Source organism: Scylla paramamosain, chromosome 37 (genome assembly GCF_035594125.1).
Source record: "Scylla paramamosain isolate STU-SP2022 chromosome 37, ASM3559412v1, whole genome shotgun sequence".
In the NCBI taxonomy this organism is placed as follows: Eukaryota; Metazoa; Arthropoda; class Malacostraca; order Decapoda; family Portunidae; genus Scylla; species Scylla paramamosain.
In genome coordinates this window covers 4,445,001-4,462,500 of record NC_087187.1, presented here as the reverse complement: position 1 = coordinate 4,462,500, position 17,500 = coordinate 4,445,001, and the positions used below count along the sequence as shown (strand labels likewise).

At 44.8% G+C, this 17,500-nt stretch overlaps 3 protein-coding genes across 6 annotated transcripts in view; 2 read left to right on the top strand and 1 right to left on the bottom strand.

Annotated features, from left to right (window-relative positions):
* The window catches only part of LOC135091397 (proteoglycan 4-like), an 8,206-nt gene extending 2,491 nt beyond the window's left edge, over positions 1-5,715 (top strand). For all 3 annotated transcript variants that reach the window (XM_063989015.1, XM_063989014.1, XM_063989016.1), the window contains 5 exons: positions 114-177; positions 1,037-1,164; positions 1,640-1,732; positions 2,595-2,706; positions 3,453-5,715. In XM_063989015.1, the coding sequence (XP_063845085.1) occupies positions 114-177; positions 1,037-1,164; positions 1,640-1,732; positions 2,595-2,706; positions 3,453-4,766 (1,711 nt within the window). In that variant the 3' untranslated portion in view covers positions 4,767-5,715. The remainder of the gene's footprint in view (positions 1-113; positions 178-1,036; positions 1,165-1,639; positions 1,733-2,594; positions 2,707-3,452) is intronic.
* Positions 5,716-5,932: 217 nt separating this feature from the next.
* Positions 5,933-16,278, bottom strand: LOC135091396 (uncharacterized). The gene is made up of 2 exons (XM_063989013.1): positions 16,144-16,278; positions 5,933-14,471 (listed from the first exon to the last, which is right to left on the bottom strand). The coding sequence occupies exon 2, from the start codon at positions 14,462-14,464 to the stop codon at positions 10,928-10,930; it is 3,537 nt and encodes a 1,178-aa protein (XP_063845083.1). The 5' UTR covers positions 14,465-14,471; positions 16,144-16,278; the 3' UTR covers positions 5,933-10,927.
* Positions 16,279-17,448: 1,170 nt separating this feature from the next.
* The window catches only part of LOC135091399 (fasciculation and elongation protein zeta-2-like), a 72,466-nt gene continuing 72,414 nt past the window's right edge, over positions 17,449-17,500 (top strand). For both annotated transcript variants that reach the window (XM_063989023.1, XM_063989022.1), the window contains exon 1: positions 17,449-17,500. This exon is cut by the window's right edge and continues 336 nt beyond it. In XM_063989023.1, coding sequence (XP_063845093.1) covers positions 17,478-17,500 — 23 coding nt within the window. In that variant the 5' untranslated portion in view covers positions 17,449-17,477.

The following is a 17,500-nucleotide window of genomic DNA, read 5'->3' as shown; positions in this document are numbered from 1 at the left end:
TTTCTCTCACAACTGCACATTAAACATTACATTTTGCTTTCCTTATTCTCTTATACATTACTTCACATTCCCTTCATTTTATTACACTATTTCAACCAACTTCTCTCCCACAGCCGCGCCCCGCATAAGTATGACGAAGGACTCAACAGGTTCAAGACGGACATTCAAGAACTCAAGGTTAGCAATGGACTTACCTAAGATTTCCAGCCATAGTCTTACATTTAAACATTTCTGTGCCTTATCTCGACAACTTCACAAGCCCCAGTGAAAGCTTTTAAGGTTTTCAGGTGTTTTTTTATTTATTTATTTCATTTATTTATGTATTTGTTTATTTGTTTGTTTATTTTATTTATTTATTTTATTTATTTATTTTTTTTCAAGGGTATTTGCATGATTCTAGTGATACTTAAGAGTTTTCATGATTTTAGCAGTTCAGCAAGTTTTCAAGGGTGTTTTTGTGGCTCCAGTGATAGTTTGATAAGTTCTTAGTGGTATTTTGTTGGTTTTAATAGTTTAATGAGTTCTCAAGGGTGTTTTCATGATTCTACTGATAGTTTAACAAGTTCTTAAAGCTAGTAATGATTAAAGTTTTCATGATTCTAGTAATACTTCAAGGATTTTGTGCCATTTGTAGGGAAAAAGCACTCATGACTCATCAGCTCAGTGGCCTTTGTAGACACTCCTGGTGAGAGAACAGAGCATTTGAGAATATGAGCTGTTGTTTATGATGAGACATTTTTGACAACAAGCAAGGAACAGAAACAGGGTAGCATTAAACTGTAACATTACCAAGACATCTTTTACAATTCTTTAACCCTTTTATTTCACCACACAAGGAACAGGAAGAAGGGAATATCAGCACTTTTAAACCAATGAATATGTTTTTCACCACACAAGGGACAAAAACAAAGGAAAATTGACCTATAACATTAGCAAGATATATTTTACAACTAATGAATCTCACAAACCATTCTCTCACCACACAAAATAATTAACAAACCACGCACTTCTCTCTCTCTCTTATCACAACCAACAGAAGCAGTCCGAGGAGATACGAGAGAGAGTGGTGGAGCTCAACAGATTCCACGGTTACCTGAAGGATGCACGGCAGCTTGTGGAGGAGCAGGCAGCCGGCACACACAAGATGGAGATGTATTGTGCTCAGTGGGTACCTTAGACTGTGTTAGGTTAGGTTTATTGTGCTTGAATTTTGTGTTACTGTTGTTTTCATTCTTTTCCTCCACCATGGCTTCTGTTTTCCCTCTGTGTTCCTCTGTTATTTAGTTTAATATTCTTTTTCTTTCATATTGGTTTGGACAGCTCATGACTTGGTGCTTTTGTCAGTTTGAGAATTTGTTCATGAATGTTCTTTCTCATGTCTTCCTCTATGCACTGTCTCCAGGTCCTCCTCCTCCTCCTCCTCCTCCTCCTCCTCCTCCTCCTCCTCCTCCTCCTCCTCCTCCTCCTCCTCCTCCTCCTCCTCCTCCTCCTCCTCTTCCTTCCTTTTCCTTCCTTCTGATGTGCCTCCATGGTAGCAAAAAACAAGTAAACAAATCAAATAAATAGATAAATAAACATTCTTACCAGTTTACGATGGGAGTGATTCTGAAAACCTGCCTTCCTGCCTTCCCCCACACAGATATGGCTATGTTATCCCCAAGATCGACCTGGATACCCCATTTAAAGTGAAAGTGACCACTCCTAACGGTACTACTGGGGACGTGAAGGGCAGGTGAGTGAAGCAGAGGGCGCCAGTTATTTCCAGCATGTAGGAGGTAGGATATAAGATAAGGATATGTGAGATTGAGAGTTCCAGTGTGTTAAAAGTTAGATACAAGACAAGGACAGGGGAGTGACAGGTGGATTCAAGACACTAAGGTAAGATAAGGTTTGTTTTCGGATTGTTTTTCATGAAATTCTTACATTGTGTTGATTATAAAAAAAAGGGGGAACTGTCATTATTTAATTCTATTTTTTTTTAGTTTGTGTATGAAGTTTTGTGGACTACAGATTTGATAATTGCGTATATTTTGCGTATGTAAATGTGTTCATACATTAAGTTGTGTTTCTTTGACTATAAAAGAAAAAAGAATGTATTTATGACTCCTGGATGTGGTCATTAAAATATCTATCAGTCTAGGAGGCAGGGTACAAGAAGCAAGTAAAATATAAATACAAGAAAGAAAACAAAATAAAATAATGGTAGTAAAATATAACTAGCACAAACTCATACTGAAAAAAGATGAGGCAAAATAAGTATAGAAATGATCAGTAAAATCATAGTAGTTCACCTATCTGTAACATGACCACACTCTTCCACACTGCATCCCAGCTACTTTCAAAAGGCCCTTATTGAAGTTACTGGGGCTTTGAAGGGTGTTTTTATAGTTTTAGTGACAGATTAACAAGATTTCCTCACTATCAACAGGAGAAGCACTTGAGAACCCGGCTAATCTCTGTGATCTTTCAAAATAAATACCATGAAAGAGTATAAATATAACCAACACATACAAAGGAATACCATAGCAAACACAACAAGCGCAGGAGTAATAAGTGTTTTCTATTTCTCTCTCTCTTTGCTGCATCTCTGACAGCCTGGGCAAGAGTGGTGGTGGTGGCAGCCTGCAGGTGACGCCAGAGCTAAATGTGTGTACCCAGCTGGTGATGAAGGGCAAGAGACCACCAGTCCTCACCACCGGCATGAAGGTGAGAGGTGTTCAGGGTTAGCTAGTCTCTGCATACAGGTGAATTATGGTCTGTAGTTGTGTGTATAGTTGTGTTTTTTGGTGGTGGAAAGTAAGAGGTGGTCAGGCTTAGCTAATCCTTTATATGGTGATGAATTTCACTTTGTACCTGTGTTTGGTGGTGCCTTGTTCTTAAATAGTTAGTCAATGGTTGTTTCTCAAAAATAAATAAATAAAAAGGAAGTGCAAGGGGTTCATGGTGTCAGAATCCACAAGTTGAACAAGGTGATGCTTACATAGTAATGCTAAATGCTAGTTTCTGAGTGGGGAAGGTAGCATTCTTTATCAGTATTTTGGTAGATAAGGGAACATTCATCACCTGAGCCCCACATGTTTTCTCTGCCACCATAACTACATTTTCAAGCATCAAATTGAACCTACAAAACTTCCCTGGAATTTCTCTAACACTCCATCAGTTGGTAAGGCACCATTCTCCTGTCATCTCAGCTCCAAATGTTTTTCTAACACCATAACCCTGCATTTTTAGACCTCAAATTGAATCTTTGTTTATAATTTATATTTCTCTTGTCACTTTTGCACCAAATGTCTCTTTCTCAGGCACCAAAACTACATTTTTAAACTTAAAATTGAATATTTTTGTATAACTTCCACTGCATATCAACACAGCATCCTCTTGTCACTTTTCTTAGACACCATAACTACATTTTTAAACCTCCACTTGAACCTTTACCACATCTCCCATTACAGACCAACACAGAATCCTCAAGCCTCTACCCTGAAACCCCGTCTGCCTGCATGACTCCAAGTAAGATCCCTTTGGCCATCAAGACCCCTACAACTCCAAGGACTCCCAAGACCCCCTTCACTCCCAAGACCCCCAAGACCCCCTTCACCCCAGGCCCTAAGCCATACATGATGATGGAGCAGTGGATGACGGGCACAGCTGAGGACTTCCCCACCACCCATGACACTCCTGACACAGAGAGGAATTCTGAAACGGCGGGAGGAATGGAGACAGGAGAGGAAGGAGACATAATGCAGACTCCCACACAGACTGACGATGCAGAGCCAGACATAAACAGCCATTCATCAGCACCAGGAGGTCCCTGTAATGCCCCATGCAGCATCACCACACCCACCGAGCCCATGCTGTCCTCGCTTACCACACTCATGCTGGCTGGGATGAGTGAGGGTGTATCAAAGCCTGTCAAGATGCAGATCACCACCCCTGAGGAGCCTGTTTTGCACACCCAGCACATCTCAGTGAGCGTCAAGAACAGCTATGATGAGAACAGGACGCCAGAGGAACCCATGCTGCACTACAAGAACTGCATAGAGGAGGCAGCACAGCAGGAGATGCCCGAGGATCCTGTTCTGTCCTACCAAAGCAACATGCCATATGGCTGGAAAGGTTCTGCAGTCCCGAAGGAGCCGGTGCTGTCCTACCAGCGTGTCACCTCGACAACACCCACGCAGAACCCCACATACAGGAGACCCAGGGACGCCAGGATGTTCACACCTCACACGGAGATGAAAGATGACAATCCTTGTACACCGGAGCTCTCAGACATGACCAAATCCCTTCTGACCCGCTTGGCACTGCAGGCACCCTCACAGCTGCAGCAGGAGCACAGGAAGGAGCACGAGGAACATGAACATCCCCATAGGAGCCTCCAGGAACCACCACAGCCACACAGGGAGATCAAAGCGTCTGCACAGCTAACCAGCGAACTCAGGGGTATGTCATGGCCTCGGTGGAACCAGCAGGGGGCGTCTCTCCCATGTAGGAGCATAATAGGAGCGTCACAGCTACACAAGGGAGCATCACAGCCTCATCATCAGTCCTTCTCAGCAGCCATGAACAAGCTGAACACTACATGGGATGATGAGAATGCATGGGGCACCAGGGACACACAGCACCCCTGGACCACTGGCGGGAGGGACAGGCCAGTGGGTGACAAGGTGCAGGCCACAGTGGACCCTTACCTGATAGATGATGTTCCCCTGTCTCCGCAGTTGTCAGATATCACTCAGCGCATCATTGGCCAGTTAAGACGATAAGGTTGTCTCTTCTTCACTATCAATCTGTTCATTTGCAGGTTTTGGTGATGGTTTTAATTTTTGTGATTCTTGACTTCTGTTTTCATTCTCCTGACTTTGATTCTATTGCTCTTTTCAGTTACTTTTCTTGTTTTGTTTTTATTTCCTCATCTCTGATTTCTCTTTTCAATTACTTTTCTTGCTTGGTTTTCATTTTCCTGATTCCTCTTTTCAATTACTTCTCTGGTTTGATAGTTTTTGTTTTCATAAATCTTACTTCTCTTTAGTGACTTTTCTTGCTGGGAATGCAATGTATGGAGGAGGAGATGAACAGGTGGCCATGACTAAAGTTACTCTTCATACAGGTATTTTGTCTTTTTAACATGTTTTTTCAATCTTCCATTTCTCTGTTATTGATAGTTATAATTTTTGTCTTTACTGTTAGTCTTGCATAACTTTTATCTCCTCCCCATAAGAGTAGTAGAGTAGTTAGGACGAATGGGAGGCAGTGTCTGGAGATGTCACAAAAACTGGTGTAATACAATCATGACAGGTGGACAAAAGCAACACCTTCAGATAGCTTAGTTACCTGGAAAGAACAGTTGATGTGCTGAGGATGTGAGAGGATGACCCATCAGGAGGTGAATGCAGTGAGCATAGAAACAAACAGATAGGGACAGTGTGGCCACCTGTTTACAAGGAGCTCCAAGGAAGTGTCAGGTAGATAAAATGCTTACCAGGTCTTGTGCCTTAGAAATTCAGGGATTCAGAATGTGTTTCCATGTTGCTTTCATACATAAGACTAAGAGGCGAGGACTTGGGTGCTGGGACACCTTTAAAATTGTACGAGAGGGAAGATGTCCAATTCTTACTCATCATTTACTTTCTTCTGCCTCTTTGGATTGTCTGTATTTTAAGCATGGAAGGGCAAGGTGTCTGAAAACAAGATTCAATAAAAAATATAATTTTGCCCAGTTTGTGAAGCTAAGATTTTGTGAGTTGATTGTGCTGGACTACCATGACTTGAGCACACACACACACACACACACACACACACACACGGATTGAAACAAGCTACACACACTTGTACACAATTACCTTCAATAATTACTAGGTTTATCCTTTTACACACACACACACCCACACACACACATACACACACAAAAGGTTAAATCAAAGTAAAAGAATTAAACAAATAATTTATTCAATGACATTTATAAGAAAAATGTAATTGTATAAAAACTTGAAATATTACATTTATATTAAACTATATATATTTTTATATATATATACAAATCAACATTGAATGGATCTTATAATATTTCATTTGCAACGCTACGGGAGGGAGACACGGCGGCCCCCCCTACCAATAATACTGGCGTCCAGCAAGCCTTAGACCGATGGTGGTGGGAATGATTCTAGACCCTAAAGATTACTTAGCTACTGAAAGACCACAATGAGTAAGGTTCTAAACAATACAATTATTCTCCTAATATGCCTTCTCCTTTAAAGTGTTTTGTACTGTGCGTGTGTGCATATTATCCCAGAGTGGAGTTTGTGGAGACAGAATCTCGTCAGTGGTGAGTCGCTGAGGTAATGGGACTTGTCGTGTCGCGTTATCTGGCGCTCTGTCGCTCTATCAAAAATAACTTTTCTCGGCTCAAAATACGAAGGAGAAAAAATATGCCTCATCCGGCAAGTGTTTTATACATTCCAGCAAATTAAGTGAAAATTTGTGAATATATATATATATATGTGTATATATCATATAGTACTAGTATATATGTTTTGCTTTTTTTTTTTTTTTTTTTTATATAATTTTTGAACTAGGTACATTGAAGGTCATGAAATACTGCAGGATTAGCGGTAAACATTTAGACGCTCCCTCCCGAGTCCCGTCCCTCAGCCAGGTAAGACCCTCAACAGTCTGCTGTGTCACACTGCATGCTGAAGGACAGGCTGGCGTGTACAGGTGAAGTGTGCACTGGAGTCGGGTGGAGGGGAAGGTACACTTGGAAACAAAACATCACAATATCCAACAGAGTAATGTCCCAGAGCTGATAATTACCAATGCAAACCTCAGAATTTTGGCAACTCAATTAATTCAGGGTCACAGTAACAACAATAGTAATTTTTTTTGGCACACAACTCCCTTCAATTCCCTTCATTTTCTGTCTTGCTAAATAAACACACACACAAACAAAGCAACAAATCATTACAGTTTATAAATAATATTTGTGCAGTTTCTTCTTTCTTTCAGTTCACATTTTAAATTTCTCCTTTCTCTTGTCCTTGTTACTTCCTAATGTTCTCTCTCCTTTTCATTTCTTTCCTTGTTATTTCCACCAATTTGTTCCATGTTGAAGAATGATGTGAACCTTGACCTGCCCCCCACTGGCTGCCACAGGAACCAATCAGCACCCCACATCATGTACACACCAGTTAACACACCAACTTGTGACTTACAGAGGAGCTGCTTGAGTTATGTTTCCTATAACTGTTCACAAGCCAAAGCTCTGCAGATTGGTTTAACTGCATCCCTTATCTTTTTTAACTGGTTCATTTTTCTATGTTTTATGTAATTTCTTTAAGGTATTATACCATTAATTTGAACTCACAAACACACACACACACACACACACACACACACACACACACACACACACACACACACACACACACACACACAGTAACATTACAGTTTATAATGGTCTTTGTGACTTGAAATCTAATAACACAGAAAAGTGATGGAAGTTGATCTAAACAAGACAATCCAAAATAAACACAACTTATGGTCCCTGTGGCAGACAGTTCACAGTTTGAGGAGCAGCATCAACACTCCACACCTCCCATCTCTCCAGAACAAGCCATTTCTCAACAAACTGAAGAAAAAGATCACTTGTAACTTGTGCTTCATTTCCACTTCCCAAACACACCTGACTCGTGGCGGTGTGAAGGTGACGCATGTGGGAGTGTGGTGTGGCTGTGTGGTGCCAAGCCAGGTACCCACATCAGGCAGGAGCTGTGACAGTGTAGGGCAGCCCAGGCCAGGTGCAGCCACTCTGTGTCTGGGATGCAGTGCTGCCATGACGGGCAATGCACCGCTCCTTGCCTGGGTTTGTTTGTTTACACCTCAACTTGACTCTTGACAAACAAAACACTAGACTGGGCAGTGTCAGGCAGGGAGTCATCATTATCTGAACTCCCACTGGACACTAAATGCATTTGATGGTGTCAGTTTTGCAATATATTTTTTAAAAACTACATTAGAAACTGGATCTTACTTATATAACATTAAAAAATTATAATTTCTTTGAGAAAAGTCAGGTAGCAGCTTATAAGGAGATCAACTTATGCTTAGGTAATATATATATATATTTATATATGTTAATTTACTTTTGTCATTTCTAATTAGGGTTTTCTCCTCTAGAGGAATGATAACAAAGATACTACAATCTGAGGTTCATTGTAGCTTCAGGTAAACCTTCCCTAACTATGACAGCGCCCCGCCAGTCCTCCTCTGTACACGGGGTGCAGCGGCGGGAACCATTAACATTACACGGCATAACTACAACAATTTTGTAAGTACACAGAATAGTAATAGTAGTAGTAGTAGTAGTCACACAAAACATGTACCAGCAGCCACACACCAGCAAAACTTTGAGGATACGTCACGCCTTCCACTGCAACGACTGACAGCACTAACAAGCTCTGTACAAAACATTACACGCACCTACACGACAGAGGGAAACGCTGACTGAAACAATAGACATCCCAATTTGTACCCGGTATTTGAAGACGGCCGTGAAAACGAGAGAAAAGTCTGAAAGTGATGTGATCAATGAGCCAAGCAGTGAATGGGTGAATTCCTCTCATCTGGAAATTGGAGACACTCAGCAGGCACACACCACACCCCCTCCTGCACCACCACCACCACCACCACACACACACAAGAATATCTCCTTCCACTTCTATCTCACCTTATATTTAGCTTAGATTTTACCTCTGAAAATAAAGTAGTAGTACCTTCAGTCCTCAGCATTCCTAGCATTGGGAAAAATGTATATTGGGGTATAACTATTATATATAAGAGCAAGAGTTTGCACTTTGGATGTATAAGAGTTATAGGCATTTTTTTCTTCTCTTTTTCATAGTTTTTTCTTTTTTAAGTTATAACTATTTTTTTGTTTTCATTTTCACACTGAATAACTATAAACCTCAAACGTACATACATACATACATCGCTTTTAAGTAAAACCTAGCAAATAAAAAAAATGCATTATAATAGTAAAATAAAACTCCTCTTCTGTACAAATTTTAAGTTATGTATAAAAAAAAACAATTTGGAGGGAATAAAAATAGAGTTGGGAAGTGTTTTGTGGTCAGGAAGAAACACACACACACACACACACACACACACACACACACACACACACACACACACACACACACACACACACAAAGATCTTCAGCTGACTAGGTGTGAATACTAAGAACACACACAATTCATGATTTCACACAATTACAGGAACGTGACAAAACATGGGAAATAACAACGGTGTTCATAATACGCTGGGCGCACACACAAACATACACACAAACACAAACTAAAATTCTCAGATATCTTAACCATGTTCCTTAATATTTTTACGATACTGACACACATACACACACATTCACACACCAGGTTCTTGAATAGCAGACACACCACACCTCTGCCACTACCACATTCCCTTGTTAGCTTGAGATTCATGCAGGTGTGTTCCAGCCAGGTATGGGGGGTGTAACTATAACTTAGACCACAGATACTCACTTTTGGAAGAATAAATGTATTACTCATAAGGCTTAAAATTAATGAGATTGGGGCCTCCCTCCACCACTTCTCTGCACCACAGGGATCAGCGTCCAAGCCTCTCTCTGAATTCTCTGGCTGGTGCGTGACAGAAATGGCAGAAGTGTGACAGTTTTATATTTGGGTGTTTGATTTTCAGCACTGCCACCACCACCATTGCTTTTGTGTAACTAGTAATTGCTTCTTATTCAGTTGTTTTGGTAATAACATGTCACAGTTCTTTTTTTCTTCACAAACTTCCGATTACACTAAATTACCTTTCTTTATCTCTATTTCTTTTTCACTTTTTTTTTTTTGGCGGGGGTGGTTATGACACTTTGCAGCCCATTTTTCTCCTTCGCAAACTTGCCAATAGGGTTTGCTACAGTGGATCACCTTTCTTCATCAAATTACTTCTCTTATTCACCCTTTTTTTTTTTTTTTACATTATGACACTTTGCATTCTTTTTTCCCTCCTTCACAAACTTCCCAATAGGGTTTGACACAGTAAATTACCTCTTTCTGCCAATGACATCTTTCCCTATTCATTTTTTATGGTTATGACACTTTGCAGTCCATTATTCCTTCAATGCAAACCTTTCACTGGAATTTGCCACAGCACAGCACCTTTCCCCACCTTCCTCTGTCTTCTTCATCCTCTATTTACATCCATTACCCACATGTCTTGCTTCAACGCATCTATGAACCTTCTCTTTGGTCTCCCTGTTCTCCTGGTGGATGTACTCCGGCCACCTCCCTCCTACGCACCCCTCATCCCTCACCTTCTGGCTACAGCACCTCAGTCTTGCCTCTCTCTGCCTCCACAGTGACACACATCCACTGTTCCCTCAACATACACAATGATCATCAAACTTCCCACTTTTCATCCTCTTAGTGAAGTGTGTTTGGTTAATAAGTGGCAAGATTCACCTTTTCTCTTCTTTTCCACATGACCGGAATATTTCAGTCACATTAACACCACTTTTCCTTCAGTGTGACTCTTGTACCACTTTCCCCACTGCGTGCTTCACTGATGCCTCCTTCCCCACCCAGCCATCATAGTGAACATTAAGCCAAAGCCACACGCTGACACAGGAACAGGAAACGTTATGTCAAAAAAGATTTCAAGTAACAGCAAAACAAAACCAAAAAAATGCAATGCCACCTTTAAGAGAAACACAACAAAATACTGTCATGGAGTTTTGTCACAGATCACTCGTTAAATATAAACGGCATCTTTGGTATCCCCATCACAAAGAAACTTAAATGTCATTCAAATCACCCCCAAAACTTGCCTGTTGGGGCCTGGCAAGTGATGGGCATTGTGTCCTTACAGTGGGAGAGGCAGAGGCTAGTATGGATATGATGGGTAGGCCAGGAGATAGGCTGCGGCGGTGATAGCATCTGTTGACAAATTAATGGGGGAATCTGGCGGCGCTGAGGTGGGGAAGTGTGACGAGGACAGCTGGAGGGGTGCAGGGGGATCCGGCGTCTGTGTGGGAGACAGGGTGGAGGTGGGAAGACTCACAGCTGGCAGGGGAAATGTGGTGGAGGTGGTGCCCACTGCCACACTGCCCCCCACGGTGGTGATGGAGCCGTGGAGGGAGTCTGAGGTGGAGAAGCTGTGGTAGGAGGCTGTGGCAGGGAGGCTGGTGGAAGGGGAAGGTGTGGTGGTGATCCCCTGCTTCTCCTCCTTGTCCCCTTGTCCCTTAGGAGGCTGCAGGGTGGAGGAAAGGTTGTCCTCAAACTCATCCTCCTCCAGGTCCTTGCTGTGTGCCTTCAAGAGGTGGGTGTTGAGGTTACAGCTCCGAGTGAAGCCCTTGGAACACCAGTGGCACACAAATTTCTTCTCCCTCTCCACCACTCCCTCCACCTTCTTCTTCTTCTTCCTCTCAGGGAACTTGCCATGGATGACCTTCATGTGTTTCCTGAGGATGTGCTTGCTGGTGAGGGACTTCTCGCAAATCTCACACTTCACGATGCCCTCGCTGCCCTCCTGCGAGCCGCTGCCGGAGCTCTCCTTCTCATGCAGCTTCATGTGGCTCTCCAGTCTGCTCTTGGAGGCCAGGAACTTGTGGCACACTTTACACTGCTCCTTGGTCTTGTGGATCCTCTCGTGCTTGTCCAGGACGTTCTTCCGCGTGAAGGAGGCGGGACACAGGGAGCACTTGTAGTCTGTGCGCAGCTTGTGCACCTTGCTGTGCGTGGCCAGGCGGTCCTTGCGGGAGAACTTCTTGGCGCAGATCTCGCAGTCGTAGGTCTTGTTGTTGTGCACGGCGAGGTGCCTCTTGAGCACGTCCTTCCTAGAGAACAGCTTGCCGCACACCTCACACTTGCTCTTCTTGTTCTTGTGCACCTGCTCCATGTGTTTGTCCAGGAAGTCGCGCCGCACAAAGGTCTTCTCACACTGCTCGCACTTGAAGGGCTTCACGTCGGTGTGCTTCATGCGGTGCGTCTCCAGGTTGAAGGGCGAGGAACACAGGTACCCGCAGGTCTCACACTTGAACTTCTTCCCGGCGTGGATTTTCATGTGTGAGTGCAGGTACTCCTTGGTGATGAAGGACTTGGGGCACTTGGAACACTTGTACTCCTTGGTCTGGTGGTCCTGGCTGTGGGTGAGCACGTGGCGCCTCAGCTTTGCCTCGCGGCTGTAGCTGGCAGTGCACAGGCGGCACGCAAACCTCCGCGTCCTGATGTGCGTCTTGAGGTGCTGGCGGTAGTGCTTGCCCTTGCCGAATGTCTTGGGGCAGAAGTAGCAGGCAAAGAAGGACATTTCCTCCACCCCGTGCTCTTTCATGTGTATTTTGTACTTCTGGATGTCCTTCCCAAAGTCCTGTGAGCACAGGCGGCACAGCAGGTCGATGCCCTTGCTCAGCATGTGTGCCGCCAGCCGGGAGGTCTGGTCCGGCTCCCGGGGCTCAGCAGAGGGGGACAGCTGTGGGTCTGGCTTGCTGCAGCCGTCCTCAGCCTTCTGCTCCTCAGGTTTGGCCTCCGGTGGGTTGTACTTCTGCTCCACCATAGGAGGCTTGATGCCGCCATCTGTCACCATCAGGTCTCCGCCCTGCAGGTTGTGCTTCAGCCAGTCGTCAATGCTGGCGTCAGGCCGCACCAGCTGCCTGCCAGCTGCCACACCATGCTCTGTCTTGGCCTGCAGGCCGGGCAGGGGCTCTGAGGTGTACACTTTTTGGGGCAGCGCCTCCATGGGCTCCATGCTGAACGGCTTCATCTGCATGGCCTCGCTGGGGTCTGCCTTGGTGAAGTCCTTCATCTGTATGACACTGGGCTTCCTCTGTGCCCGGCTCTTCCTCTTCTTGGCGCCTGTCTCTGCCTTCCTGGGCGGGAACTCCTGCCGCTGCAGCCGCACGTCAAAGGTGGTGGTGACAGTGTGCAGAGGCGTGAGACACTGCACCTCCGTGTGCTTCTCCGGGGCGGCCATGTCTGGGGCGTGGCCTGTGTAGTCCCCGGCGGTGGCCATGAATTGTGTAGTGTGGTAGGGCAGTAGGTGCTTCCTGGGCATCACCTCCCGGTGGGGGGTCGGCTGGGGGTGCAGGGCGGTTGTGTCCAGATGGTTATTTACAGGGAAGCTGTTCAGGTTATTGCCGAGGGAGTAGCTGCTGCTGGCTACGGCCATCTGGCCAGCCTGGATGGGGGCCTTGGTGTCACTGAGGGAGGCGGCAACCATGGCGGGCGCTGAGTCAGGGTGGGCCAGGTCAAACATGGGGGTGTTGGCGGAGCACAGTGGCTGGCTGACCTGTGGCAGGCTGGCAGCCGCCATGCCCGTCAGGTCCGGGGTGAGAGTGGGCTGGTTGGAGGTGATGGGCATGGCGGGCAGGGACAGCTGGCCAAAGGAGGGGTTCATGCAGGAGGGGTTCGCCTGCACCGCCGGACTCATCAGGTTCTGGGTGGGTGTCATCAGGTTAGGTGCCGAGGTGAGGGGGGGCACCATGGGGGTGTCCTGGCCGCCGCCATACTGCAGTGCTGCCCCACCCCCGCCAATGGCTAGGGGGTTGCTGCTCCCCGCCAAGTTCCCCGGCAGCTCCAGGTCCCGGGGGGCGGCCAGGTCGTGGTGCAGGCCGGAGGGGTCGGGGTGGGACAGGACAGCGGGAGCCACGTCCTGGGGGGCGGGGGGGTCGAGGGCCTGGTCAGGGATGATGTAGTGCTCGATGTCCAGCTGCACATACTCATCGTTGGCTTGGAACATGCCATGCAGGGAGTGCTTGTGGGTGCACAGCTGGGAGCCGGCACTCACCTTCTCCCCGCACAGCCAGCACACGCTCACATTGAGGGTGTAGTTGGTGTTGACGTTAATGTGCCGCAGCTGCAGCACTAGCTTGCCCCCAAAGCAGGTGATCCGCCCATACACGTCAGCGGACTCCAGCGGCGCCTTGTGAGCCACGGCCATGCCCGGGCCAGAGCTAGAGTGTCCCGGGGCCATGCCAGCTGGGGCCTGCTCGAACAGGGATGACTCCAGCTCCTTGTGGCTGGGGTCGGTGCCGGACGACAGGTCAGGGCCCAGATCCTGGCAGGTGAGCTTGGCCAGCAGGCTCTGGGCAGTCTCGCTGTCTCCCTTGGGCAGGGAGTTGGTGAGGTCTGTCATCTGGCAGATGTCCCCGGGGTGCAGGTCGTCGAAGCGTGGCAGGATGGAGGACAGGCCCGACAGGTGGTGCATGTCCCCATACCCGCCGCCCACACCCCCGCCGCCCACGGCTGGCATGGAGTTCAGGCCGCCGCTGCCGCCGCCCAGGCTGCCAGACACCAGGCCGCCTCCGGGACCCTTGCGGACACCCGGGGCATCCAGGGCCAGGTCCACATCAAACCCCATGGGCCACAGGTCGTTCCCCAGGGTCGGCGTCTCAAAGCCCCGGCACGACTGGCTGCTGTCACCCATGATGAGGCTGCAAAGACAGGTGCTGCTCACCACCACACACACAACACACTGAGGCAGCCCAGCAGTATTCAACTCTACTACTACTATCATCATTATGCTGCCAATGTTACTATTTCCCCTAAGGTACCAGCTGGAGGAATACCACCACAGTGTTCCCTGTGCATCATATGTAGTGGTTGGAAGTCATGCAGTGAGGAACTAAGAACTCCCTCCTCTGAGAGTTTATTCATACAATTTTTTATTTATTTATTTTATTTATTTATTTATTTATTTTTATGTAGGAGGGGCACTGTCTTGACTGCCCATTGAAGAAGGATCTCAATCTTGTATGTAGATGTTACATCATTACTAGTTTTAACACCATTATTGCTATTAGGTCTAGTTAAAGAAGTGTAGTGTAATTCAAATTTAGTGAAAGACTTAAAACATCAGCTGAACCATAAATTAATACTGGAAAAACATTCAGAAAAGAAAGGGGAGATTATTCACCTGGTCCCACACTGATGTTTTGGGATACAACCTTTCCAAGAGCACCCCTTTATCCTTCCTGGTCTCTGTTTCATTTCTTGTGTGTGTGTGTGTGTGTGTGTTCTATATATTTCTTTCTAGTTGTTTATCTCCTTTTCCATAAACTACTGATGGAAGATACAAGAAAAAGGAAAGAGGAAAGGATGACAGTCAACAGAATCAAGCAGGACACAGTATTATCAAGTAATGACAGAGAGACAAGACTCCTGACTAAACATTCTTGTATGAATTAACTGGAAACACACACACTCACGCACACACACACACACATACAAGCAAAAAGTAAATTAAAAAATAAAGATCACATATTACAAAGGAATAACAAATAGCAGCATACCTGTTGCCCATAAAGAGGCTGTTTCATAATAACCATATATATATGCATATTAAATTATACATGATACTGAAGGTGAAGACTCCTAAGAAAAGCAACACAGTAATATAATGAAACCTATGAAGAAAGTACCATGGGAATATAATGAAGACTAAGGAAAACCACTGTAATATCAAGAATAAGAAGAAAAAACAGCACAATTGTATAATGAAAGCTGAGAAAAACACAACCAAAGTAATACAATGAAGACTAAGAAGAAAAGAACCATAGTAATAAAATGAAGACTAAGATATGAAAAAAAAAAATGGAAACTGAAAAAAAACACAATATAATGAAATTTCTTAATAAGTAGTACCATAATAACATAATGACGACTATTACACCACAACATTTACCACACATAAAAACACAAGCATCACCAGACAAACAGCATCACCAACACGGCAAAGCAAACAAGGGGAAAAAGCAAACACCACACAAACCCACCAAACAATAACAAACCACATAAAACACCACCACAACCACCACAGGCTAGCCGTCACCACCACACCACCAACCACACACGCACCACACCCAGACATATTTCACCACACAGACACGTACGAACAAACACAGACATGCACACACAATAAAACAAATAAAACAAACAATAAGGACTCATTTTAAAGTAAATAAGCCAATGGGCGAGGCGTGAAATCCTAGATATGGAGAAAAGGCACAAAAAAAATGACACGATAAAACAAGAAGGATGTATTACTTTTAACTTATGGCGTCTTTTATCTCCTCCACGCCTGTTTTAAGGACAACCCCAGCTCACCTGGTCACTGCGGCAGGTCGTGGCTCCTCATCAGCGTGCGTGTTGGGCCGCGGGAAGGACAAGGAAGGGACAAAAGAGGAAAAAGTGGATGACAACGACGACTTCCCAACTCAGGCGCAGCTAAATGTAAACACCCGACCACTGACATTCCGGATTTCTAACGGCGCCACGACACCTTTCTCTTGTTTTTCGCTATTTTTACCATTATTAAAACCTTACCATGATACGTAGACGAGTCAGATTGTAGGGAATTAAATTGCCTATAAGAATTGTTAATGTGTATAGTTCTTCGTGGCTTTATTTGAGAGATATGACACCTTTTTTTTTCATCATCTTTAATCATTATGGCGAGCGGTAATGGCGGGGGCTCTTGTTCTCTCTTTCTTTCTCTCTCTCTCTCTCTCTCTCTCTCCCTCCAGTCTCGCTCGCTCCATGTCTCTCTCTTCTCTATATCGTGTTTTTCTTTCTTTTCTCTTTCTTCTCGGTTTAAAAGGCACGTGTGTAGATGTGGAAATTACCCTGAATATTTTTTTTTCGTATCTTTCTCTCTTTCTCTAGGAAAATACTAGAATGAACTGTCATTTTTTTAGTGTTTCTATTTTTATTTATTTATTTATTTATTTTATATAATTTAAGCTACGCGTCTGGCAGTGTGTGTGTGTGTGTGTGTGTGTGTGTGTGTGTGTGTGTGTGTGTCCAAAATGTATCTTATCTTATTTATTTTATCTATTTATTCTTTTCATTATATAATTAGCGTTTTATTGATGATAAATTGTTATTAGCCAGCGCGGATCCAACGGAGGGGACGGGGTTAGAGAAAGTGTGAGCGTTGCAAAGGAAAATATAATGATAATGGCGAAGATGGATTATGATAAGGGTATTAATAAACTAAAGCATTTATGAGAGAGAGAGAGAGAGAGAGAGAGAGAGAGAGAGAGAGAGAGAGAGAGAGAGAGAGAGAGAGAGAGAGAGAGAGAGACCCATCACTACCCCAAACTAACAAAAATCAATAACAAAATTATATAAAAGAAAAAAAATGCAAAAAAAAAAAGAAAAAAAAACCATGACAGAACCAAACACATCATACCAATCAACAAAACACGACAGGGCGAGAAAGACAAAAATAAACAAATAAACCCCCGAAAAAAGAGAATGAAACCCAACAAGGGGAGGGAATACAAAAACAATAACATCAATTTCTTTTACTATTCAAAGATGGCGCCACGAGTCCCGCCCAGAGGTAGCAAGCAACCCTCCCCTACCCCCACCCGTCCACCAGCCAACCACCAACGCTCTCCCTCCCTCTCACACACTCTCTCCTGTCAGTTGACGCAATGGTGGAGCTGTGTGAGGGCAA

What these genes read in the sequence shown, in the direction of transcription:
- LOC135091396 (XM_063989013.1), bottom strand. Translation starts at nt 14,464, where the DNA reads ATGGGTGACAGCAGCCAGTCGTGCCGGGGCTTTGAGACGCCGACCCTG.